We start from the raw sequence: 21496 nt of genomic DNA, 5'->3' as shown, positions 1-21496 counted from the left end.
GACCCCTACCGGAACAGCACTGATCCTAAAGTTAAATTAACGTTTTTTGAGGTGATTCTCTTCGTTTTTTTCGTGTGAACTTCTGACAAACGTCCTGACGCGTCGAAGGAGCTTCGAACCAACATCCTGTCCGCCGCAGAAGCTGCCGTTCTGTTCAGGGATCGGCTTTTGTTAACGTGGGCCGTTTGAATAAAGTTTTACGGTTTGAATAAGCTGAGCAGTGTGATAAAGTGTTTCGACATGTATGGCGTGTCGGACCAGCCTCCGCGGTCTCTGCTGCTCAGCGACCGGTCCAGTTTCCTGGACGAGAAGAACCGACTGGACTCCCAGGTGGAGAAACATCACTTCAACTACAAGGTGAGCCACTAGCCGGGCTAGCAGGTTAGCATTGTTATTATAGGCCTGTTCGCCGCTAGCAGCTAGCGGCTAACAGGAACAGGACGGAACGACACATGGAGTTTCAAAATAAAAGTCTGACTTTAGCACCAGGTGTCCTCAGAGGAATCAGGTTAACTCATTAAACTGTTCTGTTAGTCGTGACAGGAGCGCGTTTTAAATATCAAACACACAAACTCACCTGTGCAGGTGAGACCACCTGAAACAATCTGATGTTCCGCTGAGGTGATGACTCGTTCTACCTGTGCAGGTGTCCCTGCTGCTGCCGGAGTGTAGCTGCACCCCCCCTCACCTGGATGCTGTGTTGAACAGTTTCAGTAGTTTCTACCTGATCCGGGACCTGCCAGTGCATGAGCTGCTGGACAAACACTTCCTGGAGGCTGCCGTTCACCACGGTAACACCTGTCCACACACCTGAGCCTCCGCTGCTTCCTGACCTCTCAGTGACCTGTCTGTCTTCCAGGTAGTGTGTACGGCGTGTCTTACAGGACCAGGATAGATGAAGACAACTGTGTGGCTCTGATGCCAAACGGTAAGTCGTGTCTGATCATCAAACATATCTGTTGACCAATCAGAGCGCAGCAGGCCATCTATTGGCTGAGACGTGATCGACGCGAGTCAGCGTGTCCCGTCTGTCTCCAGGTCGTCTGTTTCTGTCTCTGGACAAAGACTCGTACGAGGTGCTGGGGGTCGAGGGGAAGCCGTCAAAGTTCAACCACAGGAACACCCGCAGATACGGTGTGACATCACAGTGACATCACTCTGACATCACCACAACATGTCGTACTGAAGCGCTGTGTGTGTGTGTGTGTGTGTGTGTTAGTGGTGTCGGTAGATCTGACTGACCGCGGCTCCGCCCCTGGCGGGCGGTTCCACCAGAGACTGGTCACGGGTCTGAGGTCACGGGTGCAGCTAAAGGTGGACTTCCTGCTGTCTCATCATCCAGGTGAGGCTCGTCATCATGCTAATGCTAGCTTTAGCTCGGGCTAGCGTCACCTGAAGCCCTGGAGTCTTTCTTGCAGGGGGCGGAGCCTCTCTGCAGACCCTCCTGTCTCGTCACAAGTGGGCGGAGCACAGACCTGAGGTCAGCCGTCACACTCTGAGCGACCTGTGCTGCCCGGCCCCGCGGTCATGTGACCCTCACGGCCTCCTGGAGTGGCTGGGAGCGGTGGACGCTGACATCAGCTGGTGAGTGGTTGTCATGGTGAACCTGGGTCATGTGATGCCCCCCCCCCGCTTACTCTTCTTTGGTGGTTTCAGCGAGAACGCCCCCGACAGCTTCCTGTCGTCTCTGGTGTGTCCGGAGCCCAACAGGAGGGTGGGGCGGGCCCAGAGCGTCTCCGTGTGCGGGCTGCTGCTCCCCCAGGACGTCCAGCGCCTCGTGCAGCAGCTCAGGTCAGCTGACCCACCGGGGGGGCCTCCAGCAATCTCACTGGTTAAGATGTCTAAACGAGAAGGTACTGGTATTTCTGGTCTACTTCCCGTCTCCATGACGACCTGCACTGCTCTGTCCTCAGGTCCTACCTGGAGCAGCCCCCCCCGGAGTCGTGGGTGTCGTTGACGGTCCACGGCTTTGCTGACAGTCCGGTCTCATGGGGGAGCAGTGAACACGGCTTCCTGAGGGGGGGGGAGAACTTCTACACCCTGCTGATGTTCCAGGACCACACCTACCAGCTGCACCTGGCCACAGGTGCTCACGACGCCTGCCCCCCCTGAGGTCATGTGATGTCACCGCTCCGGAGCGCTCTGGGGGCTCCAGACCGGGGTCTGGTTCTGCTGTGATCTGGATCAGGTCTCTGGTGTTTCCACCTGAGGGCTTCGGCCTGAGGGCTCCAGCCTGGGGGCTCCAGCCTGAGGGCTCTAGCCTGGGGGCTCCAGCCTGAGGGCTCTAGCCTGGGGGCTCCAGCCTGAGGGCTCTAGCCTGGGGGCTCCAGCCTGGGGGCTCCAGTCTGGGGGCTCCAGCCTGGGGGCTCCAGCCTGGGGGCTCCAGCCTGGGGGCTCCAGCCTGAGGGCTTCAGCCTGGGGGCTCCAGCCTGGGGGCTCCAGTCTGGGGGCTCCAGCCTGGGGGCTCCAGCCTGGGGGCTCCAGCCTGGGGGCTCCAGCCTGAGGGCTCCAGCCTGGGGGCTCCAGTCTGGGGGCTTCAGCCTGGGGGCTCCAGTCTGGGGGCTTCAGCCTGGGGGCTCCAGTCTGGGGGCTTCAGCCTGGGGGCTCCAGCCTGGGGGCTCCAGCCTGGGGGCTCCAGCCTGGGGGCTCCAGTCTGGGGGCTCCAGTCTGGGGGCTTCAGCCTGGGGGCTCCAGTCTGGGGGCTTCAGCCTGGGGGCTCCAGTCTGGGGGCTTCAGCCTGGGGGCTCCAGTCTGGGGGCTTCAGCCTGGGGGCTCCAGCCTGGGGGCTCCAGCCTGGGGGCTCCAGCCTGGGGGCTTCAGCCTGGGGGCTCCAGCCTGGGGGCTCCAGTCTGGGGGCTTCAGTCTGGGGGCTCCAGTCTGGGGGTCACCAGGACACGTTTCACACGCCTTTATTTCACAGCGGAGACTTTAGTAAACAAGAGAAAACAAACAAAAGGTCTCGTTTCTGTGGTCGTAAATATTCGGACACACTCAGACTGAAGGGATGAACCTCCTGAGTTCTGTTACGCTCTGATGAAACCACACCCAAATGAGTCTGTCTGGCCACGCCCACTCAGGCCACGCCCAGTGGCTTTCACAATTACTGAACGCTGTCGGTCTGATGCGTGATGGTCCTGAGGGCGGGGCCGCTCTGACGGGTTTCAGGCCGCGTGAGGTCACGGTGGTGAGGTCACGGGTCAGGACCAGAACCCTGTGGAACCCCACCCCCTGGAGGAGGAGCCAGAGGAGCCTTCTGCTGTCATAAGTTAAAGGTGTGTCCAGAGTCTAGCAGACGTCGGTCCTCCTCTGCAGGTACTGCAGGATGGCGTCGGTCCCCTGGGACGACCCCCACACCCTCTTCAGGGCTTCACACTCGCGCTCGTTGGCCTGCTCAAGGGCACTGCGGCTGGTGTTCCTCATCAGGGCTTTGGACTCACGCAGAACCTGCAGCCCCAGAAGCACAAACACACGTTAGCGTCATGTAACGTGTGTGTGTGTGTGTGTGTGTGTGTGTGACGCACCAGGGAGTCCACGTTCACCAGCTCCTTGATCCTGAGCATCACTTCCTGTGTGAAGGTCCCGGGCCAGAGCACCTGGGACACCAGGCCCTTAGAACACGCCTCCTGCGCCGTCAGCTTCCTGCCGCTCAGCAGCAACTCGTTGGCCTGGAAACGAGACGGGGACGTCGTCACGGCAACGCTAACAGACACCAACGTGACAACGGCCACACGCGGGCGCCGACTGACCGAGGCGAGGCCCATGATGCGGGGGAAGGTGAAGGAGGAGCAGGCGTCGGGCGTCTGGCCGCAGGCCGTGTAGGGCGTCTGGAACCAGGCCTTCTCATTGGCCCACACCACGTCACACAGCGGCAGGAGGGCGGCGCCCAGGCCAAGCGCCGGCCCGTTCACCGCCGCCACAATGGGCTTCCTGAACTGGATGAAGGTGTTGACGAAGGTCCTGGGGGGCGAGAGCAGAGGTCAGCGCCGCCCGGGGACGCCACGTCCACCGTCCCTCCCCAGCGGCTTACCGGATGGTTTCGGCCATCTTGATGCTCTCCTTCTTCCTGTCGTCCGTCAGGCGTTTGATGAAGTACAGGAAGTCCAGCCCGCAGCAGAAGGCCCCGCCCACGGCGCCCAGCAGCACCATCTTGCTGTCGTCGGACGCCGCCGTCGCCATGGCGCTCTGGATCTCCTTCATCACCTGAGAGGAGAAGGCGGTGTGAGGGCGCGGCCCCCCCGGGCGCGGCCCCCCCCCAGCTCACCTCTGGGTTGAGGGCGTTGTCCCTGGAGCTGCGGGTGGAGATCAGGACGTGGGTGAAGCCGTCCTGCTTCCGCACCACGATGTCCCGGTAGCGGGCGGCGCTCTCCGTCTGACGCACGCTGAACCGCAGACGCTTGTCCAGGGGGCCCCGCCCCTCCAGCCGCCGCTTCCCCGCCCCTCCAGAGAGGGCGCCCTGCACGGCCGACGCCCTGCCGGCGGCGACGCCCTCCGTGGGCGGGGGGGCCCCTGCAGGAGAACCACACAGAACCGTCAGACCCCCCGAGGCCCCCAGGGGTCCCCCCCCAGGAGACTTACCTGTCCCGCTAGAGGAGTGGAGGGGCGTGGCCGACAGCCGGGGCAGGGTTGGGGGGGCCTGGCTGCGGGGGCGGGTCCCCATGCGGGCCCTCTCCTCCCCGGGCCCCAGCTGTACCGCTGCGGGTTTCTCCAGGAGGGCCACCTCGGGGGGGACCAGGTGCGCCTCCTGGGCCCCCGCCTCGCTGGGGGACTCCTCCAGGTCCAGGCGGGGGTTCATGGGGCTCTTGGGGACCAGGATCTTGATGCCGGTCTTGGACAGGTCCACGCTGCGGCGGGCCAGGGGCGAGGCCATCAGCTGGGGGCCGACAGGGGCGGGGCAGGCGAGTCCACCGGGGGGCAGGCGGGGGTGGTCCGAGCCGTTGATGTCACCGCAGGGCTGTCTGTGGGCGGGGCCCAGGCGGGGGCCGGGCAGGCCGCGGGTGGAGCGCAGCAGCAGCGCCCCCCGCTGGCGCTCCGCCAGCTGACGGTTGAAGGTGTGAACGAACGGCAGGCAGGTGGACAGGTGGGCCTCCGGCTCCCAGGTGTCCCCCCCAGGACCGTACCCCCGCCACCGCACCAGGTACTCCACACGCCCCCTCCTGCTCCGCCTGCGGTCCACGATCCGCTCCACCTGCAGGACACACACACACACACACACACACGTATTGTGCTATCGGGTTCCTGACGTGTTCTTCATCACGGACTGAGACCAGACATCATACGACACACACGTGTCGTATGATGTCTGGGGACGTTTGATTTGGCACCACTCGTTGGTTCTGAGTGGTTCCACATTCTGTGGGCGGGGCTCCAAGTGACATGACGTCATAGAGAGCGTTTACCTCCTGAGGGGGTTCCAACAGCCTCCTGGTTCAGGTCTCCCTCGAGGAGACTTGAGTCAAAGTGATCGACAATCAGAATCAATACTATTGATGATTGATGGTGCATCACTAGTGTGTTCAGAAGTTCTTGACGTTCCATCAGAACCACAGATGTTTCTGCTGGGATGTCGTTCTTTCTACCGGACATTCTAGTAATCGATCAGTGAGATCACTGATCAATGAACATATTGATGATCCCATCTGGTTTATAGCTAGTAGCATCACAGAGGAGTGGATAAAAGCATCAACAATCAACTTAATCGATAATCAGCAGTATATTTACAACATATTGACCCGAGCTGTGTGATTGATGGACAGATCGATCAATGTTTATGTTGACCGTCTGAAGCTGATTGATTGATCAGTGGAGATTTGCAGTCATCTGGAGCCGAGCTAACTCTTCCGGCTAGTGTCAGAAGCTAAGCAGAAGCCTCACTGCTAACGACAAGCTAACAGCTGGCTAACTGTAGCTAACCCGTCCCGTGGTTCAAGCGGCTCTGAACTTCAGCAGAACTACCGTTAGCCACCGTTAGCTCGTTAGCAGTAGCTCACGTCACCTCGTAGAAATCCTCCGTCGCCATGGAGATGCGCGTGCACGAGCGGCTTCCAGAAGGTTCGTCAGCGGAGCGGCAGCATGAGAGGGACGGTTCGGCCGGGTGCTCCCGTTCAGAACGCGGTGCGGGTCGCGTTAACAGTTAGCCGCTGCTAGCCGCTGGGCGCTACAACCTCACCGGAACATCCGGTCTGACCTCCAAAATAAGAGCACCGCCGCGGCTCACGCTGACCAAACTCACGCTGCCGCCTCACGTCTAAGGTTATATGTCGTTACGTCATCAACGCGCGTGGACGTGGATGTTTCTGACATCAGCAGACACCGGAAGTGCCAAACTAGTGTTCTGAGAAGATTTCACCAAATGCCAAACGTTTTATTGCGCGTGTCTGATTGGTCCAAACTGTGAAACTCTGAGCTTTGATCTTTCCGAACGGAAACAGTTGTAAAGTTTCCGGTTTAATGTTCTTGAGTTGGTTAGAATAAAAATATAGATCCTGAGTCGGTCAATAACGTCATCTAACAACAGAACTTCAAAGTTTTAAAGTATCAACGTTTCAGAGCAGTCTTTTGAACTGTGCTCTGAAACGGGCTGCAGCCATGAGTTCACCTGGAAATCAAACATTTTTCAGATTGACAGACTGCAGTGTTCACCTGTTAGGAATATAATCCAGATTGGGAGACTGACTCTCATCACGCATTGAGAAGCATGTGGTCAGATATTTTTTCAAGATCAAAAAACCGATTACTATTATTTTGAATATCCAATTCTGTTCCAGAACATTAAAAAAATCAAAAGTCTTTGGTTTCGCTTTCATTCCATGAACTGGTTCAAAGCTCTGGTTTTACTAAAACACGATGTTTCACAGGTGAGGAAGTTCCTGCTTTAATCCGATGGAGGAAAACTCCAAATAGTTTGTTTGTCAAAGTACTGATTCATGTTTTCATGTTTTTTCATCATATGGGCAGTAATGTAGAATGGAGGATTAGCGGGACACAGGAAATAGATTACAGTATAGATAATAAATTCAGAATATTGTACTTATGATATTTATACACATTAATTATGAAAAACACATTCAATCTCTTTATTCCAACATGATTTGATTCCCAGAGTAGTTTTATTTAAGTTGGTCTCAGTGGATCCATCATCTGGACCAGGTTCAACAGCTCCTCCTCTCTAGTTGGACTTCTTCTCAGAGAGTTTCTTCTTGCGCTGCTGGGATGGAGCTGATGGCTCCACGCCGTCAGCATCTTCATCCCTCATGGCAGCTCGAACTTTAACGCACAGGAAGCAGAAGGAGACCGCCACGGCGAGAGGGAAGCACAGCAGGAAGCAGCCGAGCAGCGGAGCCTGGCTGAACACCGGCTGGATGGACAGAGAGACAGGTCACATGATCAGCTGACAGGTGAGCAGGGGTGTAGTGACGGGTAGGCGGGGCTCCAGCGGCGGACTTACTGCCAGCATGGCTCTGGTGTCGTAGAGGAAGCGGCGGGCGCGCTGGGCGATGCTGTTTCCTCCCTGACTCTGAAACACATCATCACCATCAGAGACGTGGGGGGGGGGTGTCTGCAGGGGACCTGAGTCCACACGCACCTGAACGCTGCCGTCCAGAACCCCATTCAGGAAGTCCAGCAGGTGACGCTCCGTCTCCATCAGGCCTCCAGGCAGGAAGTAGCCGTCAATGGACAGATTGACCACGATGAAGGAGGGAACGATGACATCACTGATGAAGAGGAGACCGCAGGAGGAATACACACCATCAGAGCTGGTACACACATCTCACACACACAGATATACACACACACACACACCCGTCACACACACACACTCACCTCATCACAAGTCCATTAATGTAGTCACTACCCTCCATGAAGCCAAAGTAGAAGTGTCTGACAGACAGACAGACAGGTTCAGGTTGCTGCTGTTTCTCTCATTGGTCAGTTGCACAGGTGAGTCTCACCTGCTGTAGGTTTCTCTGTGTTCTGCTGCCACCTTCTCCACCAGCCCTTTATACCTGAGCAGGTGTGAATACAGCACAGGTGACGTCACCTGTGTCACGGCGGCTCACAGGTGACGTCACCTGTGTCACGGCGGCTCACAGGTGACGTCACCTGTGTCACGGCGGCTCACAGGTGACGTCACCTGTGTCACGGCGGCTCACAGGTGACGTCACCTGTGTCACTGCGGCTCACAGGTGACGTCACCTGTGTCACGGCGGCTCACAGGTGACGTCACCTGTGTCACTGCGGCTCACAGGTGACGTCACCTGTGTCACAGCCGCTCACTGATGCTGTGGGTGTTGTTACCTCATGCTCTGCTCACTGAGCCTCGTCTCTTCCACCAACGCCAACATCACCAGTTTACCTGCAGGAGAGGTGTGGTTATTCACACTCAACACCTGCAGCTCCTGACCAGTCAGAGGCTGTGAAATCACTGAGGTAGTCCTACCTGAGGTAGTGCTACCTGAGACTCCCATGGTGTACCTGAGGTAGTCCTACCTGAGGTAGTGCTACCTGATTCTCCCATGGTGTACCTGAGGTAGTCCTACCTGAGGTAGCCCTACCTAAGTCTCCCATGGTGTACCTGAGGTAGTCTACCCGAGGTAGGGCTACCTGAGTCTCCCCTGGTGTACCTGAGGTAGTCCTACCTGAGGTGGTCCTACCTAAGGTGGTCCTACCTGAGTCTCCCATGGTGTACCTGAGGTAGTCCTACCTGAGGTAGTGCTACCTGATTCTCCCATGGTGTACCTGAGGTAGTCCTACCTGAGGTAGCCCTACCTAAGTCTCCCATGGTGTACCTGAGGTAGTCCTACCTGAGGTGGTCCTACCTAAGGTGGTCCTACCTGAGTCTCCCATGGTGTACCTGAGGTAGTCCTACCTGAGGTGGTCCTACCTGAGGTGGTCCTACCTGAGTCTCCCATGGCGTACAGCGTGTAGCTGTCGATCCTGCAGTAGCTGGGGAAACGTTCTCTGTTGATCCAGGACTTCAAGTCGTCTCGTTCCTCTGAAACACAACGGAGGACCTGAGTCATCATGTCATCTGGCCTGACCATTGTCATGGCAACATGAGTTCCACCTGTTAACAGGTAGGCGTCTCACCGTCAAAGGTGAAGTACGTTCCATCTTTGAAAACCACCACAGCTGGCAGCGAGGTAAGAGACACCGCCTGGAAACAAACCGAAATGAACCACGAGCCCTGAACGCACCATGACCTGTATCATCTACTGTCATCTACTGTTATCTACTGTTATCTACTGTCATCTACTGTTATCTACCGTTATCTACTGTCATCTACTGTTATCTACTGTCATCTACTGTTATCTACTGTCATCTACTGTTATCTACTGTTATCTACTGTCATCTACTGTTATCTACCGTTATCTACTGTCATCTACTGTTATCTACTGTCATCTACTGTTATCTACTGTCATCTACTGTCATCTACTGTTATCTACTGTCATCTACTGTCATCTACTGTCATCTACTGTCATCTACTGTCATCTACTGTCATCTACTGTCATCTACTGTTATCTACTGTCATCTACTGTCATCTACTGTTATCTACTGTCATCTACTGTCATCTACTGTCATCTACTGTCATCTACTGTCATCTACCGTTATCTACTGTCATCTACTGTCATCTACCGTTATCTACCGTCATCTACCGTCATCTACTGTCATCTACCGTCATCTACTGTCATCTACTGTCATCTACCGTCATCTACCGTTATCTACTGTTATCTACCGTTATCTACTGTCATCTACTGTCATCTACTGTCATCTACTGTCATCTACTGTCATCTACTGTCATCTACTGTTATCTACTGTCATCTACTTTTATGTACCGTTATCTACTGTCATCTACTGTTATCTACTGTCTTCTACTGTTATCTACTGTCATCTACTGTCATCTACTGTCATCTACCGTCATCCACTGTCATCTACTGTCATCTACTGTCATCTACTGTCATCTACTGTCATCTACTGTCATCTACTGTCATCTACTGTTATCTACTGTCATCTACTGTTATCTACTGTCATCTACTGTTATCTACCGTCATCTACTGTTATCTACTGTTATCTACTGTCATCTACTGTTATCTACTGTCATCTACTGTTATCTACTGTCATCTACTGTTATCTACCGTTATCTACTGTCATCTACTGTTATCTACTGTTATCTACTGTCATCTACTGTCATCTACTGTCATCTACTGTCATCTACTGTTATCTACCGTCATCTACTGTCATCTACTGTTATCTACTGTCATCTACTGTCATCTACTGTCATCTACTGTCATCTACTGTTATCTACTGTCATCTACTGTTATCTACTGTCATCTACCGTCATCTACCGTTATCTACCGTCATCTACCGTCATCTACTGTCATCTACTGTCATCTACTGTCATCTACCGTTATCTACTGTTATCTACCGTTATCTACTGTCATCTACTGTCATCTACTGTCATCTACTGTCATCTACTGTCATCTACTGTCATCTACTGTCATCTACCGTTATCTACCGTTATCTACTGTCATCTACTGTCATCTACTGTCATCTACTGTCATCTACTGTCATCTACTGTCATCTACTGTCATCTACTGTCATCTACTGTCATCTACCGTTATCTACTGTTATCTACCGTTATCTACCGTTATCTACTGTCATCTACTGTCATCTACTGTCATCTACTGTCATCTACTGTCATCTACTGTCATCTACTGTCATCTACTGTCATCTACTGTCATCTACCGTTATCTACTGTCATCTACCGTCATCTACTGTCATTTACTGTTATCTACCGTCATCTACTGTCATCTACTGTCATCTACCGTCATCTACCGTCATCTACCGTCATCTACCGTCATCTACCGTCATCTACCGTCATCTACCGTCATCTACCGTCATCTACCGTCATCTACCGTCATCTACCGTTATCTACTGTCATCTACCGTCATCTACTGTTATCTACCGTCATCTACTGTCATCTACTGTCATCTACTGTCATCTACCGTCATCTACCGTTATCTACTGTTATCTACCGTCATCTACCGTCATCTACTGTTATCTACTGTCATCTACTGTCATCTACTGTCATCTACTGTCATCTACTGTCATCTACTGTTATCTACTGTCATCTACTGTTATCTACTGTCATCTACTGTTATCTACTGTCATCTACTGTTATCTACCGTCATCTACCGTCATCTACCGTCATCTACTGTCATCTACTGTCATCTACTGTCATCTACTGTCATCTACTGTTATCTACCGTCATCTACTGTCATCTACTGTTATCTACCGTCATCTACCGTCATCTACCGTTATCTACCGTTATCTACCGTCATCTACTGTTATCTACTGTCATCTACTGTCATCTACTGTCATCTACTGTCATCTACTGTCATCTACCGTTATCTACTGTTATCTACCGTCATCTACCGTCATCTACTGTTATCTACTGTCATCTACTGTCATCTACTGTCATCTACTGTCATCTACTGTCATCTACTGTCATCTACTGTCATTTACTGTTATCTACCGTCATCTACTGTCATCTACTGTCATCTACTGTCATCTACTGTCATCTACTGTCATCTACCGTTATCTACCGTTATCTACCGTCATCTACCGTCATCTACCGTCATCTACTGTCATCTACTGTCATCTACCGTCATCTACCGTCATCTACCGTCATCTACCGTTATCTACTGTCATCTACTGTCATCTACTGTCATCTACTGTCATCTACCGTTATCTACTGTCATCTACCATTATCTACTGTCATCTACCGTTATCTACTGTCATCTACTGTCATCTACTGTCATCTACTGTCATCTACTGTCTTCTACTGTCATCTACTGTCTTCTACTGTCATCTACTGTCATCTACTGTCATCTACTGTCATCTATCATCTACGTCAAACTCCACTTCAAACCTTTGGGAGGACATTTCTGGACGTGGAGAAGAAGAAGGTGTGAACGATCAGTTCCTCTGCTGCTGATGTGTAGTTTCCCTGAAGACATCACAAGACAGGTGTGTGTGTGTGTGTGTGTGTGTGTGTGTGTGTGTGTGTGTGTGTGTGTGTGTGTGTGTGTGTGTGTGTGTGTGTGTGTGTGTGTGTGTCTTTGTGTGTGTGTGTGTGTCTGTTTTTGTGTGTGTGTGTCTTTGTGTGTGTCTGTTTGAGTGTGTGTGTGTGTGTCTTTGTGTGTGTGTGTGTGTGTGTCTGTTTGTGTGTGTGTGTGTGCTTGTGCGTGTGCGTGTGTGTGTGTGCTGTGTGCGTGCGTGTGTGTTTGTGTGTGTGTGCGTGTGTGTGTGTGTGTGCGTGTGCTTGTGTGTGTGTGTGTGTGTTTGTGTCTGTGTGTGTGTGCGTGTGTGTGTGTGTTTGTGTGTGTGTGAGTGTGTGTGTGTGTGTTGGTGTCTGTGTGTGTGTGCGTGTGTGTGTGTGTGTGTTTGTGTGTGTGTGAGTGTGTGTGTGTGTCTGTGTGTTTGTGTGTGTGTGTGTTTGTGTCTGTGTGTGTGTGCGTGTGTGTGTGTGTTTGTGTGTGTGTGAGTGTGTGTGTGTGTGTTTGTGTCTGTGTGTGTGTGCGTGTGTGTGTGTGTGTGTTTGTGTGTGTGTGAGTGTGTGTGTGTGTGTGTGTGCTTGTGTGTGTGTGTGTGTCTGTGTGTGTGTGTGTCTGTGTGTGTGTGTGTGTGTGTGCGTGTGTTTGTGTGTGTTTGTGTCTGTGTGTGTGTGCGTGTGTGTGTGTGTGTGTGTGTGAGTGTGTGTGTGTGTGTGTGTGTACTTTCAGTGACGATGTGGCTCCAACATAAACAAACATGACGTCATGACGACTCATGGCGTGCTGGAAGAGCTGCAGACTGCTGAGAGAACGAATTAGAGGCCTGGAAGACACCACGCTGTCACATCATCATGTGTTCACAGGCTGTGACATCATCACGTGTTCACAGTAAACACAAACACATGTGTCCTCACCCTCCAACCCGATCAGCAAAGTCCATGATCCCGTCTCTGGTTCGTGGTCCAACGTAGTTATACTGGAGACGGTTCTTCAGCCTGGAGCACAGGAACACCGTCAGGCTGACGACTGTCACACCATCAGGCTGATGACTCACACCATCAGGCTGATGACTGTCACACGTCAGGCTGACGACTGTCACACGTCAGGCTGACGACTGTCACACCATCAGGCTGATGACTGTCACACGTCAGGCTGACGACTGTCACACCATCAGGCTGACGACTGTCACACCATCAGGCTGACGACTGTCACACCATCAGGCTGATGACTGTCAGACGTCAGGCTGACGACTGTCACACATTCAGGCTGACGACTGTCACACCATCAGGCTGACGACTGTCACACCATCGGGCTGACGACTGTCACACATCAGGCTGATGACTGTCACAAGTCAGGCTGACGACTGTCACACGTCAGGCTGACGACTGTCACACCATCAGGCTGATGACTGTCACAAGTCAGGCTGACGACTGTCACACGTCAGGCTGACGACTGTCACACCATCAGGCTGACGACTGTCACACCATCAGGCTGACGACTGACACACGTCAGGCTGACGACTGTCACACGTCAGGCTGACGACAGTCACACGTCATTGTGTTCAGAAAGCAGCAGAGACGACTCACATGACGATGGCAGGGTACCCTCTGACACGGAACTCTGAGGCCAAACCTGCAGAGACAAATGGTCAGCGTCACCTGGTGACAAGTGCACACCTGAACCACACACATGAACCACACACGTCTCACACCTTTCTCACTACTGTCCCACACTGTCGAACGTGAAAACACTCCAGTCTGCTAAAATGCTGGTTAGCTCTAGTCGAGGCTGGTGCGCTTCAGCTGATGTTCTGTTAGAGATCAGCTGAGTTCAGGGTCCAACAGAACAGAGTAGTCACCAACCATGCTTTTATTGTCACAGTATTTATTCTGATCCTTTTATTGTCACAGTATTTATTCTGATCCTTTTATTGTCACAGTATTTATTCTGATCCTTTTACTTTGACTGTGTGACTGACCGGTGCTGACGGTGGCGTCTGATTGGCCGACATTGACTGGCGAGCCGAGACTTCTGAGCTCCGATCCGATCTGGTGCCACACGGGATCCAGCTGTTTACACATCACACACCAGGGGGCGTAGAACTGCACGGGGGCAAACACAGCAACACCATCACCATAGCAACAACATCACAACACTGTCACCATAGCAACAAGACAACACCACCGTCAACACAACACCACCGTAACATTGGTGGTGGTGTTCGTGTGTGTGTGTGTGTGTGTGTGTGTGTGTGTGTGTGTGTGTGTGTGTGTTCGTGTGTGTGTTCGTGTGTGTGTTCGTGTGTGTGTTCGTGTGTGTGTTCGTGTGTGTGTGTGTGTGTGTTCGTGTGTGTGTGTGTGTGTGTGTGTGTGTGTGTGTGTGTGTGTGTGTGTGTGTGTGTGTGTCCTCATGAACATCAGTCCTGATTTAAATGTAGTAAATAACTCCAGACCTACCTGGATCAGCCAGATGTCGTCCGGCTGTCGTGTCTCCTTGAAGCTGTTCAATACAATCAATCATGTTTATTATTATTAACTGATCATTGATCACACTCAGGACCCACCCCACTATGACTGTGATTGGCTGATTGACTCACGAGTCATCGAGCTCCTCCACGAAGGCCGAAACAGACTGAAGCAGCAAAACTAGAAAACAAACAAGTAAATAAACAAATAAACAAAGCAGAAAACATGAACACAACATAACAAATAAAGGAACAAAAGACCGACAGAGCAGCGAGACAACGTGACCAACCAACAACGTGACCAACCAACAACGTGACCAACCAACAACGTGACCAACCAACAACGTGACCAACCAACAACGTGACCAACCAACAACGTGACCAACCAACAATGTGACCAACCAACAATGTGACCAACCAACAACGTGACCAACCAACAACGTGACCAACCAACAACGTGACCAACCAACAACGTGACCAACCAACAACGTGACCAACCAACAACGTGACCAACCAACCAATCAGCAAACTGTCTGACAGACGCTTAGAACCAAATCTGTTGATCAGTTGAGGAGGTTCTCCTGGAGATGCTGAGCTACTGTTGCTATGACAACAGGCCATAAGGTGTGATCGGGCACAAAGCAGCAGCAGGTGTCTTCCAGTGTCTCGTCAGCAGCTGTCAGATTAGCAGCCTGTGAACAAACCGCCATCAGACCCCCAGGGGCGTCGACCCCAGCGGGGTCCCTGGTGTGTGTGTGTGTTTGTGTGTGAGACGTACCTGACAGCAGGACGGGGAGCCTCACAGCCGACATGTTGACTCACACACAGTTAATCTGCTAACAGCACACACACAGCTAATCCACCCGATTAACATTCAATCCCATGAAACTTTATTAACAACACAGGCAGGAAGAGTAGAGGGGATTAGAAAGAGGAAACAAAAGACAAGATGGACAGGAAGGAAATAAAGGCAGGACAGAGGAGGTAACAGTAGACAGGAAACAGGAAGTAGGAAGGATCAATATGTCTGATCTATCTGGACTAAGCTCCGCCCCCCCCTCCAGGTCTGTTTCAATAAACTATTAGAATGGAAGTCATCGACCACGATGCAGTAATATTAATGGAACCCACAACAGGCTGATGCTAGCATGAACTGCCTACATGTCCCATGATGCACCGGGCTCCTGAGGGGTTGATGTGTTAACGTTACATTGTGGTGTTTCTCTTCTTCATTGGTCTGATCGTATTTCATTTAAACACATTTTCAACTAAACAGAAAACAATTTTTATGTCCAAACTGAGTCTTTATTGAATTCAAAATAACAACGATTGTCAGTCTGTGATGTCATCCAACTGGATGATGAGAACAGTCCAATCAGACAGCCCGATCAGCTGTGAGGTCACAGGGTGATGCGCTGGGGGGGGCGTGGTGTCTGCGGGTGTGTCTCAGCAGCAGGTGGCGGTCTGGACTGGAGTAGTCACACTGTTGGCATGGAAACGCCTCCCCGGTGTGATGGCGGCGAGCGTGGAGGTCCAAACTCTTTTTCTGGATGCTGAGAGAAAAACAACAGGACGACAGCGTCACCACGGCAACCAGGCAGTTCACAATCACTGCAGCTACAGCTCAGACCAGCGACAGGATAATCCATGTAGTGACACCCAATCTGCAGTTAATTCATCAGAGAAGGGTGGGTGGAGTCAGAGAGTGGGCGGAGTCAAAGTGGGCAGGGTCAGAAAATGAGACATGAAATGCACTTAGCTGTAAACCGTAATATTTCCTGCTCACTGCAGCAAAACGCTGAGAGCATGATGATGATGTCATCAGCAGGAAGCAGACAGGTGTGTGTTCTCAGGTGTGTGTCAGGTGTGTGTGTCAGGTGTGTGTGTCAAGTGTGTGTCTCAGGTGTGTGTGTCAGGTGTGTGTTCTCAGGTATGTGTGTCAAGTGTGTGTTCTCAGGTGTATGTTCTCAGGTGTGTGTCAGGTGTGTGTGTCAGGTGTGTGTCGTCACCTGCTGTAGTCACAGTGCTGACACTTGTAGGGCTTCTCCTGGCTGTGGGTTCTGCTGTGTCTCAGCAGGGAGCTGCGATCAATGGAGGCGTACGAACACTCAGCACACCTGTAGGGCTTCTCACCTGAGGGGCCACACACACACACACACACACACACACACACACACACACACACACACACACACACACACACACACACACACACACACACACACACCCAGGGGCACTGGCTGTAGTCTGTGTGTCACTATCTGTGTGTGTGTGTGTGTGTGTGTGTGTGTGTGTGTGTGTACCGGTGTGTGTCCTGAGGTGTTGCCCCAGTGAGGCCTTCAGCCTGCTCCTGTAGGGGCAGTGGGGGCAGCTGAAGGGCTTCTCCCCCCCGTGCACCCCCAGGTGACGCCTCAGCGTCAGCTTGGAGGAGAACTTCCTGGGGAGAGGAGGTCACAGCGTCAGAGAACCAATCAGAGGCCGGTAGCAGGCAGCATCACCTGGGGGGGGGTCACCTGTGACACAGGGAGCAGCAGAAGCCGCCTCCTCCCTCCTCGTCCTCCTCCCCCCTCCTGACCTCCAGTGATTTAGACGTGAGTCTCCTGGGAGCCGACCTGAAGGCGGTCCCCCCCAGGGGGCTGGTCAGGTGACGGCGGCCCCGCGGTGCCTGCTGGGGAGCGTTTTGTGCTTTGTTGTCCTGCAGCTGCTCTCCCCCCACCCTCCTCCTCCTCTTCCTCCTGCAGTGGCCCCCCCTGCAGTGGCCCTTCCAGTGGGGCTGCAGCTGCTCCCAGCTGTCGGCCGTCCAGCTGCAGCGGACGCAGCCGAAGCCCCCCCCGGCACGGTGGCTCCGGACGTGCACCTCCAGCAGGCGCTGGGACGGCAGCATCAGGGGGCACAGGACGCACCGCAGGGCCCGCCTACCAGCCCCCGGGGGCTTCAGGCCGTCAGACGGGGGAGGGCGGTCCTCAGTGGGGGGGCAGAGCGGTTTGGAGGCCGTCACGGCGGGGGGGGCAGGAGGAGGCTTGGCGGTGGAGATGCGACACAGTCCCAGAGTCATGAGGTGAGCAGACTGGGCCCGCTGCTCCTGCGTGGGTGGGGGCTCCATGTGACACGACAGGTCCACCGGCCCCCCCTTCAGAGGGAACATGGAGCCCTCCTCCACGAACAGCGTGCTCACCTGCAGCGGGGAAACACGGGTCATCAGTGACATCATCATCAATGACATCATCAGTGACATCAGCATCATCATTGTGTGTGTGTGTGTGTGTGTGTATGGTTACCTCACACGTGTGTGCGACCTGCAGCCCCCCCTCGCCGCTGATGTCACAGGTGGGCGGGCTCATGTTGTCCAGCATGTTGTACAGCAGGAAGTCCTCGTCCTCGTCCTCGTCGCTCTGCTTCGACTGCCCGTTCAGATCCAGCTGATAGGGCGACGCCTCCCGTTGAAGCCCCGCCTCCTCCCTGTCTTCATTCCCGCCTGATTCATCTCCCTCCCCCAGGTAAGTCAGGGTGGGGGGGCGGTGCTTGAGCAGCAGGTGGCTGCTGATGGCGGCCTTCAGGGAGCAGGTGAACTGACAGAGTTTACAGCGATACAGCTCCACCAGGAACGCCTCCACCAGCCCCCCCGACAGACCCTCCACCTCCTCACAGTACAGACTGGAGGTCACTGCCCCCCCCTCCAGCTGCAGGGTGACAGGACTGATGTCACGGTACTGCTGTACCGCTGCCGACATCACCATGACATCACTGTGATGTCACCGTGACGTCAAGAGGAGGCGCCCTGCAAGCAGAAGATCAGCGACACTCGACGTCAGAGGATCAGTCTAAGACCTGGAGCATCGACCGGTCGCGTGTTTACGCGTCTACGTTTAAATGATGCTTCATTTGACGTCTGGCCCTGACCCCCCCCCTCCAGGCTGGTCCCCGACCCCGAACCTGAACCTGAACCTGAACCTGAACCTGAACCTGAACCCTCAAAAACAAATCCAGGCCTGATGGTTACCAGAGGTCAGTGTCCGCTGGGGGGGGCTGCGACAGGACGCTGATGGAGACGCGTCCAGATGACATCACAATTTAAAACGTGGATTTTAAATCATATGTTTTAAATTATATTTTAAATGATTTGTTTTATACTAAACATGATTTAGGCTCCGGCAGAGATAAAGACCCCAGGAGGGACAAACCTGTTCACACGTCTGCGACAAACACAACAAATACCGGACCCCCCGGACCCGTCGGACCCCCCGGACCCGTCGGACCCCCCGGACCCGTCGGACCCGTCGGACCCCCCGGACCCCCACAGCTGACCAACGCGGATGGAGTTAGCATCACAGAGCTAAAGCCGTTAGCATCCAGCGCGTTACCTGACGGAGAGCTAACAGTTAGCAGCTAGCCGGCTGCTGTTCCCGCGTCACGACTGCGTCACAAACCGGCCGATAAAAGCGGAGTTTCATCACTCCACTTCCGGTAAATCGGCTCCACTGTTGTCTTCCGGTCTTCTTCTTCTACGGTCCTGACGTCACGTCTAGTTGTTCTGTGGATTACGCCCCTTATCCCGTCACGTCCTGTTTTAAATAACTGGGTCAACATTTTATTGACACCATTGTTCCAAATTCTTTGGACTAATAGTGACTTCATGTTTTTCTGACCGAAATCCACCAGTTATCTGATAAATTAAATGTTTTGTAACAGAAACGTGGACGTCGTTCCTCCTTTGTCCTGTAGAGGGCAGCAAGTCATCTGAGTACTGTCCGCCAGACACGTAGAAGAAGAACTGTGTTGCCATGTCTGGGGTTTATATGTAATGCGGGGTTGCTTATGAAAGTTCATTTGATGTCCCGCTTCTTGTCTGGTGTCCAACGTCTCGTTTCACAGGTAACAGAGAAACTGCGTCGGTCAGCAGGACTACGACACGCTTTGATCGTGTTATCTCACAGGTTTGGACAGGTCACCGTGTAAAGGTCTTTACTAGAATTCCTCACATTATGTTGGTGAACTGATTTCTTCAAACACCGGAACACATGTTTTTAAAACAAACATTTCTTATGAAAGACTACCTTAGTTTCTATGAGTACTTTGAACACAGAATCTGGAATTATGGTCTGTTTCACTGAGCGGTCAGTGTTCGTCCTGCGGACGGGTTGTGTCTTTGTCCACAGATGTGGCACCCCGGCCCAGAGAGCGTGTAGGGCTGATATGGTGGCTGCGTTCGGTTACGGAACCCGATAAGTGACCGTGAGTCGTGTTCGAGCGGCTGCTGGGAGAGGATGGCTCACCGCTACCTGCGGCTGTCCGCCGGCTGCGGGGGCGTCGTGCGGCTGCTGCGGGCGCACGGAGCGGCCCGGCGGGTAGGTGCTAACGGGCTAACGGGGCCGCGGACGGCAGGCCGCGGCGGGGGGGTCGCTGCGGGATGTCAGGTACCGCATCAGCTCACGTGCGCGTTTTAGACCGGGGGAGGGACGCGCGAGCCAACGTGTGACTGTTGTTTGATGTTACGTGACTGCGATGCCCCCCCGACCAGTCCCCCCCACCAGGTGTGTTCTATTTACATGACACAGAAAGGCCAACAGCTCTGGAGAACAACCGGACGTGAAGCTGTGACGGTTCCGGTCACGTGAACCCTCACAGCTGACGTCCCACGAGCTCCTCAATAAGTTAGTTTGGCCCCCCGATGACGTCATTGGACGCGAGCCGATGATGTTTTGTTTTCCCTCTAACTGTGACGTCATGGAGGCGTTGAGCCCCCTCCCCTACAGAACAAAGAAAGTTCACGTTCCCCGTCTACCATCAACGGTAAGAATCAGCGTTCTGATTGGCTGCTTGTCCTGTGGGGCAGGTGTTGTGTTCCAGCGGATTGGGGCAGGTGGTACCAGGGCGGAGCCTGATGACCAACCTGCTGAGGGAGTGCAGGAAGCTGAGCGCCAGACCGCCCAAAGGTAGGGTGTGACCCTTAGGACGCTCAGGTGTGACCTTTAGGACACTCAGGTGTGACCCTTAGGACGCTCAGGTGTGACCTTTAGGACGCTCAGGTGTGACCTTTAGAACGCTCAGGTGTGACCCTTAGGACGCTCAAGTGTGACCTTTAGGACACTCAGGTGTGACCCTTAGGACGCTCAGGTGTGACCTTTAGAACGCTCAGGTGTGACCTTTAGGACGCTCAGGTGTGACCTTTAGGACGCTCAGGTGTGACCTTTAGGACGCTCAGGTGTGACCTTTAGGACGCTCAGGTGTGACCTTTAGGACACTCAGGTGTGACCCTTAGGACACTCAGGTGTGACCCTTAGGACGCTCAAGTGTGACCTTTAGGACACTCAGGTGTGACCCTTAGGACGCTCAAGTGTGACCTTTAGGACACTCAGGTGTGACCCTTAGGACGCTCAGGTGTGACCTTTAGAACGCTCAGGTGTGACCTTTAGGACGCTCAGGTGTGACCTTTAGGACGCTCAGGTGTGACCTTTAGGACGCTCAGGTGTGACCTTTAGGACGCTCAGGTGTGACCCTTAGGACACTCAGGTGTGACCCTTAGGACGCTCAAGTGTGACCTTTAGGACACTCAGGTGTGGCCTGTTCTGATGCTGAGGGTTAGGGTAAGCTAATGGTTTAGGTTAGGGTTAGGTTAGTTAGACTGGTTTAAACTTGTTTGGATCGGTTAAGACCGGTTTAAAGTGGTTTGGACCAGTTCAGGCTGATACACGGAGCTGCAGCTGAAGTTTAGGCTGAGCTTTAGTCTGAGGTTTAAGCTGAGGTTTACCAGTGGAGTGCTGCGTGTCCCAGCCGGGGGCGACTTTATCCTGTTGTGTTTCTTGTTGTTTTCCAGGCTTTGAGAAATATTTCCCAGAAGGCTCCAAACCTCCCAAACCCCCCCCAGAGACGGAGGCGTCCAAAGGTAGAAACACTGAAACACCTGAAACGGAGTTCACCTGTGGTCAGGGAGGGGACAGAACGGTAACGTGAGGGTTTTACATCTCTTTTCTAGACGACC

At 53.4% G+C, this 21496-nt stretch overlaps 6 protein-coding genes across 11 annotated transcripts in view; 2 read left to right on the top strand and 4 right to left on the bottom strand.

Moving 5' to 3' along the window:
- The first annotated feature begins 67 nt into the window (after positions 1-67).
- On the top strand, positions 68-2327 carry rpp40 (ribonuclease P/MRP 40 subunit). The gene is made up of 8 exons (XM_068339995.1): positions 68-357; positions 647-791; positions 860-928; positions 1039-1134; positions 1220-1342; positions 1419-1584; positions 1657-1791; positions 1914-2327. Exons 1-8 carry the CDS (start codon positions 241-243, stop codon positions 2110-2112), a joined length of 1050 nt encoding a protein of 349 aa, XP_068196096.1. The 5' UTR covers positions 68-240; the 3' UTR covers positions 2113-2327.
- Positions 2257-3263, bottom strand: LOC137611802 (uncharacterized). The gene is made up of 3 exons (XM_068339896.1): positions 3221-3263; positions 2710-2877; positions 2257-2555 (listed from the first exon to the last, which is right to left on the bottom strand). The coding sequence occupies exons 1-3, from the start codon at positions 3261-3263 to the stop codon at positions 2257-2259; spliced, it is 510 nt and encodes a 169-aa protein (XP_068195997.1).
- cdyl (chromodomain protein, Y-like) lies at positions 2894-6696 on the bottom strand. Of its 2 annotated transcripts, XM_068341661.1 has the most exons (7): positions 5993-6693; positions 4576-5185; positions 4262-4506; positions 4028-4200; positions 3747-3957; positions 3522-3665; positions 2894-3444 (listed from the first exon to the last, which is right to left on the bottom strand). In XM_068341661.1, exons 1-7 carry the CDS (start codon positions 6014-6016, stop codon positions 3286-3288), a joined length of 1566 nt encoding a protein of 521 aa, XP_068197762.1. In that variant the 5' UTR covers positions 6017-6693; the 3' UTR covers positions 2894-3285. The 2 variants fall into 2 exon arrangements, with proteins under 2 accessions (XP_068197762.1, XP_068197761.1); XM_068341660.1 differs by having other exon boundaries at positions 4262-5185; positions 5993-6696.
- Positions 6697-7048: 352 nt separating this feature from the next.
- Positions 7049-15669, bottom strand: LOC137612878 (protein disulfide-isomerase tmx3a-like). 2 transcript variants are annotated; one of them, XM_068341664.1, is made up of 16 exons: positions 15296-15669; positions 14650-14698; positions 14510-14552; positions 14032-14155; positions 13640-13685; positions 12968-13048; positions 12777-12876; positions 11930-12007; positions 9088-9154; positions 8897-8992; positions 8296-8353; positions 7950-8003; positions 7822-7878; positions 7583-7712; positions 7445-7513; positions 7049-7354 (listed from the first exon to the last, which is right to left on the bottom strand). In XM_068341664.1, exons 1-16 carry the CDS (start codon positions 15327-15329, stop codon positions 7166-7168), a joined length of 1275 nt encoding a protein of 424 aa, XP_068197765.1. In that variant the 5' UTR covers positions 15330-15669; the 3' UTR covers positions 7049-7165. The 2 variants fall into 2 exon arrangements, with proteins under 2 accessions (XP_068197765.1, XP_068197764.1); XM_068341663.1 differs by having other exon boundaries at positions 7445-7712.
- Positions 15670-15785: 116 nt separating this feature from the next.
- On the bottom strand, positions 15786-19030 carry si:dkey-154p10.3 (zinc finger protein 672). The gene is made up of 6 exons (XM_068341662.1): positions 18879-19030; positions 17796-18295; positions 17031-17692; positions 16821-16954; positions 16527-16650; positions 15786-16070 (listed from the first exon to the last, which is right to left on the bottom strand). Exons 2-6 carry the CDS (start codon positions 18252-18254, stop codon positions 15893-15895), a joined length of 1557 nt encoding a protein of 518 aa, XP_068197763.1. The 5' UTR covers positions 18255-18295; positions 18879-19030; the 3' UTR covers positions 15786-15892.
- Positions 19031-19312: 282 nt separating this feature from the next.
- Positions 19313-21496, top strand: part of afg3l2 (AFG3-like AAA ATPase 2) — a 9417-nt gene continuing 7233 nt past the window's right edge. For 2 of the 4 annotated variants that reach the window (XM_068341658.1, XM_068341656.1), the window contains exons 1-5: positions 19313-19389; positions 19674-19862; positions 20351-20450; positions 21332-21400; positions 21491-21496. The exon at positions 21491-21496 is cut by the window's right edge and continues 146 nt beyond it. In XM_068341658.1, coding sequence (XP_068197759.1) covers positions 19782-19862; positions 20351-20450; positions 21332-21400; positions 21491-21496 — 256 coding nt within the window. In that variant the 5' untranslated portion in view covers positions 19313-19389; positions 19674-19781. The remainder of the gene's footprint in view (positions 19390-19673; positions 19863-20350; positions 20451-21331; positions 21401-21490) is intronic. The other 2 variants (XM_068341659.1, XM_068341657.1) reach the window with 1 other exon arrangement.

Source organism: Antennarius striatus, chromosome 18 (genome assembly GCF_040054535.1).
Source record: "Antennarius striatus isolate MH-2024 chromosome 18, ASM4005453v1, whole genome shotgun sequence".
Lineage (NCBI taxonomy): Eukaryota > Metazoa > Chordata > Actinopteri > Lophiiformes > Antennariidae > Antennarius > Antennarius striatus.
Note: the sequence above shows the minus strand (reverse complement) of the source record. Positions and strands in the feature narration are given on the sequence as shown.